This window comes from Lolium perenne, chromosome 4, assembly GCF_019359855.2.
Source record: "Lolium perenne isolate Kyuss_39 chromosome 4, Kyuss_2.0, whole genome shotgun sequence".
Classification (NCBI taxonomy): domain Eukaryota; kingdom Viridiplantae; phylum Streptophyta; class Magnoliopsida; order Poales; family Poaceae; genus Lolium; species Lolium perenne.
In genome coordinates this window covers 21,499,669-21,508,874 of record NC_067247.2, presented here as the reverse complement: position 1 = coordinate 21,508,874, position 9,206 = coordinate 21,499,669, and the positions used below count along the sequence as shown (strand labels likewise).

General features: G+C 42.0%; 1 protein-coding gene across 1 annotated transcript; it reads right to left on the bottom strand.

Moving 5' to 3' along the window:
* Positions 1-222: 222 nt before the first annotated feature.
* Positions 223-959, bottom strand: LOC127348247 (uncharacterized). The gene has a single exon (XM_051374331.2). The coding sequence runs from the start codon at positions 911-913 to the stop codon at positions 446-448; it is 468 nt and encodes a 155-aa protein (XP_051230291.1). The 5' UTR covers positions 914-959; the 3' UTR covers positions 223-445.
* Positions 960-9,206: the final 8,247 nt, after the last annotated feature.

The window sequence follows — 9,206 nt, the reverse complement described above, 5'->3', positions numbered from 1 at the left end:
TAAATTGTTTAGTGCATAGATAACTAACTAGTTTGAAAGGATATGTTGTTCAAAAAAAGAAAGGATATGAGTTATGTGAAGTGGAGTTTCGCTGAAACATTTGATGATTTGCGCTGCATGAAAATACAAACCAGGAAAAGGATTTGAAAAGGTGAATGGGTTTGTTATTTTTACACATCTCACAAGTAAATTTTGATTTTCACTAAACTTGGAATCTGGCAATTTGCATAAGCAAATTCCTTTTGATTTCCTAGATGGATGCAAAATTAATTCTTGAAATGGGAACGTGTGAGCACACTGACAGTGTATCCTGATTGGCAGCAGCCAGCAGGTAATTACGAGGCAATCTACACAAACTAGTACTGACACGAGTATCCAATAATCGATTCGTAACTGAAGCAAGGCATTACTAATAATCACAATCCGACGAGACACATAGGTTCATCTACGACACGATCTTGTCGCCGTAGATGGCCGCGAAGGCGACGTCATCCTCGTCCTTCGATCGGCCCCGCCACCGCGGCCCCGTAAAGGGCAGCGCGAGCGACGTCGCGAACCGGGCCGACATGGACCGCCGGTGCCGCGGCGTCGTCGCCGTCGACGGCTGCGCTGACACGGTCGCGCAGCTCCGTCGCATCGATGCCGAAGCGAGGCCGCGCGCGCCTGCGCTGGAGGGAGCTGCAACGACCGCGAGCCTTGGAGGGAGCTGCAACGACCGCGGAGGCGACGCGGCAGCAGCGGCTGGAGACAGCGGGAGCCTTGGAGGGAGCTGCAGCGACGAAGACGCTGATGGTGGCAGGTCGGCGCCGTCACCTTCAGGTTGCTTTGGGATGCCCGGCCGGAGCTCCCACTTGAATGGCACTGACCCCGGCGTCCTGAACGACGACGAAGACGACTCCTCCGTCGACGCCATTACCCCTATCAAATGGTGTGAATTGTGAGTCTGTGAAGTGTGATTGAAGCGCAATAACAGACAGACTGCCATGCCATGGACAGCAGTTTTATACTGTCAGAGAATACCACTTTTGCAGATTGCACCTTGCCTTTTTCATCATTGCTAGAAACAGAGCCGACATGCAGCAGCTACCTGCAAGCTGCAAGTGACATGAAAGGGAAATCGGAAATTCGAAACTGTCGACGACAGTGATAACCAATCCAGATTTAAAGCACGTAATTAATCCATTCACGTTTACGGATGAAATGAAATCATAACAGAGGACACGACATCTTACACGGGTTCGTGCCAATCGCATCCTGTCGACATTCGTCACATTCCCGTCATGAAAGCTGTCAATTCGGTTTCGACGTCAGAATTAAGCCGCAAACGCCAACACGCCGAAACAGTTGTGCAGCCCGAGATAGGACCAAATGATAGCCGCCTGAGATGGGAGCAGTGGCATCGGACTTGGAGGAGCCTGCAATGAGATGAGGAAGAATGGAAGGACCGAAGTACAAATACGATGCTGATTAAGCAGGAGACCAATCCAAACCCGTATTGATCATTTAGCATAGTACAGTAGTCCAGCTAGGAACGAGCTGTGCTTGATGTGTACGGCCCAATTAAGCAAACACTGACTGTTGTTGTTTTGCTCCAAGTGTCGTCTTCCTGATCACTCAAACTAACTCTCAACTGCAATGGCCTGCAGGACTTTTATTCTGTACTAATCTTTTACAGTATTAGCTGGAAAATATAAAGTATCTTAGCTGGCCAACTGTTTCCACAAAAACATAGGACGAGGACTTTCAGTACATAATTTTCAATGTTCTCCCTTTTTTCCCAAAAGTTCAAAGAAAGAAAAAGAGTATTAAGAAAAAACCCTGCACTTCTTGTAAAGGAAATATGTTGATTTGTAGTCTGCATAAAAAAAACGTGTAAGCAAACGCAGCAAATTGCTGATTTCACTGACGAAGGAGAACAGAGTTTTAAGTTGCAACAAAAATAAAGGGGAAACAAAGGGAAGAAAAGAAACTATACTGGGGAAAGCTTCTCCAGGACTAGGCGCAAGGCATCTGGGTGAGCAGAAAAAACCGAGACCGAAGATCAAAACCAAAAAAACCAGGACCGAAACCAAAATGAACATAATTTTGGTCTTCGGTCATGTCTTCGGTCCTACGAACTGGGAGACCGAATTAGGATCGGTCAGTTTGGTGCTCGCTGCTGGAAGACCGAACAAATCATATAGACCAAAATACTAGATCCCCAAAGCCCATGCAGCCACACACTAGCTTGGTTAAAAGCATATCCAATCGAGTCTCCCAAAGCTATAAAGCGTTGCATTTTATGTCCGGCGTCTCTGGTAGAGACTCTATACATAGGGGACGGGTCAGGGACGTCGGACACAGACAAAGGGCGGGGTGAAAGGCATGTATGCATGTAGCCCCTCTAGTCCCCACATGTCATCCACTTTTCCCCACCCACCCCACACATTGTCTCACCTAATTTTCTCACATGTGCTGGTCCAATCTACAACCATGCATGCATCGAAGGCTGTTTGAAGATGGTCTCTTTTTGTCTAGATTTTTTTATTTCTTTTTGTGCGGCGCTCTCCAAAATGTGTCAAAAATTGTTGCACCGAACTTTTTCGAGGGACACGACTGGAGATGCTCTAAGGATAGCCAATTCGCTGCCTTCGGGCCCAATCGAGTCTTCCATGCGGCCACACAAAGTCCATGTCCCGTTCCCGTCTCCGACCTAGCTGCCTTGACGCGTGCATCATCGATCCTCGCATGATGCTGCGAATCAGCGACATTGCGTCAACCGGTGGGCGCCAGCCACACCACCATGCCTCCACTGTTCCACATATCCCAGTTCCCAGCCGACACCCATCTAGCCTATCGCAAGCTCCCCGCCGCCACAGTGCCACCCAACTAAGGACCTAGGAGCCTCCGACCACCGACTCGCCCACAACGGACGCTACATCCTATTATTACCTCTTATTCGTTCGCTGCTCCAGCTTTCGAGTCCTCCACCGCAGACTCGAGTGGCGACAAGGCAAAGCGAGGCAGCGTGAATGGCAACTTCGGTTGTTTTGGTGTGACTAAAGACCTGATCGAAAAAAGCAAAAAATGAATAACATAAAACAAGAAGGACTAAATTTATTAACGGTATCATTTCTGGATGACCAAAATTTGTTAGAGATATGCCCAAGAGGCAATAATAAAGTGGTTATTATATATCTTTATGTTTATGATAAATGTTTGCATACCATGCTATAATTGTATTAACCGAAACATTGATACATGTGTGTTATGGAAACAACAAGGAGTCCCTAGTAAGCCTCTTGTATAACTAGCTTGTTGATTAATAGATGATCATAGTTTCATGATCATGAACATTGGATGTTATTAATAACAAGGTTATGTCATTAGATGAATGATATAATGGACACACCCAAATTAAGCGTAGCATAAGATCACGTCATTAAGTTCATTTGCTATAAGCTTTCGATACATAGTTACCTAGTCCTTCGACCATGAGATCATATAAATCACTTATGCCGGAAGGGTACTTTGATTACATCAAACGCCACTACGTAAATGGGTGGTTATAAAGGTGAGATTAGGTATTCGGAAAGTATGAGTTGAGGCATATGGATCAACAGTGGGATTTGTCCATCCCGATGACGGATAGATATACTCTGGGCCCTCTCGGTGGAATGTCGTCTAATTAGCTTGCAAGCATATGAATGGTTCATAAGAGATGACATATCACGGTACGAGTAAAGAGTACTTGTCAGGAGACGAGGTTGAACGAGGTATAGAGATACCGATGATCAAACCTCGGACAAGTAAAATATCGCGTGACAAAGGGAATCGGTATCGTATGTGAATGGTTCAATCGATCACTAAGTCATCGTTGAATATGTGGGAGCCATTATGGATCTCCAGATCCCGCTATTGGTTATTGGTCAGAGAGAGGTCTCAACCATGTCTGCATAGTTCACGAACCGTAGGGTGACACACTTAAGGTTTGATGTCATTTAAGTAGATATGGAATATGGAATGGAGTACGAAGTTTTGTTCGGAGTCTCGGATGGGATCCAGGACATCACGAGGAGTTCCGGAATGGTCCGGAGAATAAGATTCATATATGGGAAGTCATTTTCCGGGGTTCGGAAAATGTCCGGTGTTTTGACCGAAGCTTCTAGAAGGTTTTGGAAGGACCGGAATAGTCCGGAATATTATGGAAGGTTCCGGAAGTGTCCGGGACGACCCGGGATGTCTAAGGAAGTCCGGAGGGTTCCATAATAGGTGCAACCACGTTGCCTTAAGGGAAAATGAGTCTTTCCTTAATGCAATTTCTAAATTGGCAAAAGAGTCCGAGTAGGACTAGGTTTTCGGAACCGGAAACCTATTGGAACTCAGTCAAACTTGGGGGCAGGTTTATGGACGACCCAAGGGGCTTGGCTACCTATTTAAAGGGACCAAGGGGCACCCCAAGGGCACCTCAAGTCGCAGCCCTAGCTCCCCAAGTCGCAGCACCACCCTGCGCCCAAACCCTAGCCGCCCCTCTCCTTCCTCCTCAATCTGCGCCGGCTTGGCGAAGCCCTGCAGAAATTTCTCCTCCACAACCACCACGCCGTCGTGCTGCTGGATTCCACGGAGATCTACTACATCCGCTGCCCGCTGGAATGGGGAGAAGGACGTCGTCTTCATCAACACCGTACGTGTGACCGAGCACGGAGGTGCTGCCCGATTGTGGCACCGTCAAGATCTTCTACGCGCTTTTGCAAGCGGCAAGTGATCGACTACATCCACCACGAGATCTAATCTCGTTAGGCTTTGGAAATCTTCGAGGGTTAGTCTCATGATCTTCTCGTTGCTACCGTCTACTAGATTAGATCTTGGCTTGTGTTTTCGTTCTTGCGGTAGGAAAATTTTTGTTTTCTATGCTACGAATCCCATCAGTGGTATCAGAGCCGTGTCTATGCATAGATTGGTTGCACGAGTAGAACACAATGGTTTTGTGGGCGTTGATGCTTTTGTTGCCTCTTGTTATGTGTACTTTGCATCTTGCGGGATGGTGGGATGAAGCGGCCCGGGCTAACTTTACATGACCGCGTTCATGAGACTTGCTCCACGCTCGACATGCAACTTGTATTGCATAAGTGGCTTTGCGGGTGTCTGTCTCTCTCACCATATTTAAGATTCAATTTACAATTTCAATTGATAACACTTGTATCAACGTTGTGGTTCATGTTCGTAGGCAGATTGGATCTTACTCGAAAACCCTAAACCACGTAAAATATGCAAACCAAATTAGAGGCGTCTAACTTGTTTTTGCAGGGTTTGGTGATGTGATATGGCCATGATGTGATGATGAATATGTATGAGATGATCATTATTGTATTGTGGCAACCGGTAGGAGCCTTATGGTTGTCTTTATATTTCATGTAGTAGTATTATTTCAAAGTAGTTGTAATAGTTGCTACATGTGGTGAACCACCATGAAGATGGCACCATGGACCTTGATGCTACACCGACGATGATGCAGATCATGCCCGTTGATGATGGAGATCATGTCCGTGCTTTGGAGATGAAGATCAAAGGCGCAAAGACTAAAGGGCCATATCATATCACATATGAATTGCATGTGATGTTAATCCTTTATGCATCTTATCTTGCTTAGATCGCGACGGTAGCATTATAAGATGATCCCTCACATTAATATCAAGATAATAAAGTGTTCTCCCCTCGTATGCACCGTTGCTACAGTTCGTCGTTTTGAAGCATCTCGTGATGATCGGATGTGATAGATTCTACGTTCACATACAACGGGTGTAAGCCATGTTGCACACGCGGAATACTTGGGTTTGCTTGACGAGCCTAGCATGTACAGACATGGCCTCGGAACACAGGAAACCGAAAGGTTGAACACGAGTCATATGGATGATATGATCAACATGTTGATGTTCACCATTGAAGCTACATCATCTCACGTGATGATTGGTTTTGGTGTAGTGGATATGGATCGTGTACCACTAAACAACTATGAGGGATGTTATATTAAGTGGGAGTTCATTAGTAATTAGATTAAAACATGAACTTATTATCATGAACATAGTCTGAATAGTATTTTGAATTAATTTGTAGAATTGGCATCAGTTATCTACCATGCGCTAGTCTTGTAATTGAGATAGAAATAATGTTAAGTCTGACAAGAAACTTTATGGACTGGTACCGTATTGTTAAAGAATCAAGAAATGATTAAGTCCTATTGCAAACTTTTAGTAAACCTCACATTGTTGATTCAAAGAGCAATGGTTTCAATTAGTACCTAAAATCATCTTGTCTCCGTGAAACTTGAAGTTCAAATCCGTTTGAAAAGTAAGGAGCTGAAAATTTTGTTTTCAGAAATAAGCAAAGTATGAGATATATGTGATATCTAAGACCTTATTGTAAGATGATAGAATATAATCTAGTAAGACTACATAAACTCATAAGTTGTATGGGAATGTACGAAGGTTGAAGACGCCAGGCGTCCCAATCCTCCAACTAGTTGGGCACTAACGATATTCGCATATCCATGAAGTGGTCGTCCTTAGTATGCACCGTTGCTAAGACTCATCGTTTCGAAGCATCACGTGATGATCGGGTGTTATAGATTCTATGTGTGCATACAACGGGTGCAAGCCAGGTTTGCACATGCGAATACTGAGGTTAAACTTTACGAGCCTAGCATGTACAGACATGGTCTCGGAAAGTCATCATGATTTGATGGATAAAATTATGAGTGAAATTGTTCATCACATTACAAAGTTACTAATAGTGAAATCTGGAACACTTGTCATATGATGATCAACTTCAAAGTAAGAACCTCAAGGTTATTGGTATTTGACCAATGGACCTAGAAGTTATTGAAGGTGAAGTGTTTTCTGAGAATGAGGAAAGCTAAAAGAGAAACTACAAAAGATTTTGGCAGAAAGAAAGAAAAGACTAGAAAGTCTAGCTCAGGTGTATATAGATGATATACATGTTATGAATGTATTCCTTGATTGGTCACACAATGAAGTTCTTGGGTATTTGTACCAGATTGGTTGGTATGAGATGTCATACAATACAACACAATACAAGAATACGATGGCCTAAGTGACTGATAAGGAATATGGTAATAATGCACGTCTGGAACATAATAAAGTGTTATTATGTTTGTCGTTGGCATTCTACCTAGCCCTTAGGATTTATAGTAAAGAACTTAATAATTGTTATTTTGCTCTGGTCAAATGAAAACAATGAGTTGTTCAAATTATGACCTTACTCCATGTACGATGGATAAGTTATTATAAATCTTAATGGTGAAACACACATACATAACACTAACGCTAATATGCCGTAAAGCAATTGATTTGAATTCCACTTATTAGTGGAACCGCCATTTAGGTCATGTTAGAAAGGAACGCATGAAGGAACTCCATGCAAATGGATTTTTGGTGTCATTTGATTTTTGAATCATTTGGCGCTTGCAAATCTCTTCTAAAGAGAATGACTGAAATACCATTCACAGGCCAAGAGTTGAACGGGCAACTAACTTAGTGGAAACATACATGATGATGTATGTGGTTCACTGGGCATAGTTGTGTGCGGGAGATTCTTCTACTTCATGAAAACTTCCAACAATGAATTGAGTGTATATATAAGGATATATTTATTCAATAAGGAAGAAGTTTGAAACATTTGAATAGATTCAAATAAATTTCAGCATGAAGTGGAAATCATCGTAATAGAAAAGTCAAATATCTATGATTGGATCATGGTGGAAATATTTGAATTACGAGTTTTAGCGAACATCTAAGAGAGTTATGAAATTGTTCTACAACTCACGTTTCTTGGAGTATCATAGTGATGATGGAGTATCCGAGAGACGTATCCAAACCTTGTTGGATTAATGATGAGATAAAATAATATGACGCCATTATATTTTTGTGGATTATGCTTTAGAGACTACCGATTTTACACTAAATAGAGCGTCATCATAAATCCGTTGAAATGACACCATACGAGTTATGGCATGGGTATAAACCCTAATAGTCCTTTCTTAAATTTTGGTATGCATAGCATAAATAAATAAGTTTACAACCAAAATCGGATGAATGTCTTTGTTGGTTATCCCAGAGAATAAATTGGAAATTCTTTCCACTATGAAGACAAAGACAAAAGTGTTTGTCGATGTATCTTATTTCCAAGAAATTGTTTCTAGCGAAGTTTTTGAGTGGGAGGACAATGGAACTTGATAAGGTTTATGAACCTGAGCATGTTGATCAGAGTAGCGCAGCATCGGAAATGGTTCCGGAAGCGGCCACAAAGATCATAGCTCCCATGTCTACAAAGAGTTATAGTCATGGAGATCGAAGTACCTATTGAACCTTGTAGGTATGGTTTACTTTGTGATCAAATAAATGATTTGTGGACAAAGGATTGATTTTGAACAATGATAAACCATCTACATACAAAGAAGCTATGATGGGCCCTGACTCTGTTAAATGGCTAAGAGCCATAAAATCCAAGATAGGTGAATACTTTTTGAAAGTAAATGTATCTATAAATTTGATGGACTTGGATGGAATATCCTTGAAGAAGCTCGACTTGTCAAAAAGTTGTTTATGACAAAGTTCAAAGAGTTGACTGCGATAAGATTAGATCTTCAGCAGCGATGCTTATAGTCTATGCGGATTGTTCAAGTAATCGCTACATATTTCTTTTATGAGATATGCTAGTAGGATGGCAAAATACATTACTTAACAGAAGTGTGTATTAAAGGTGTATACAAGATACAACTGAGAGTTTTGCTAGTTCGTAGAATAATAAAAAGGTATACAAACTTCACTGGATGAAGTGAGTATCACGGAGTTGGAATCTTCACCGGATAAAATAATCAAAGAGTTATGATTTCATCAGAAACGATGGAGAAGCTTGCATTTGCAAGAAATTAAGTAGGAGCGCTGAGACATAGTTATAATATTATATGTGGATGACATATCATTGATTATAAATGATGTAATTATATACTTGATTAAAAGGTTTCATTGAGAATTAACTTCAATGAAAGGATATGAACTGAAACATATTTAGTGTCAAGATCTATGAAGATAGATTGAAACACATAATAAGTTTAAAGTTAAAAGTACATAAAATGAATATTGAAGTAGTTCAATATAATAAATTAAGAAGGTGTTCTTTTCATGTGAAGGTTTAACAAGACTTGAGTG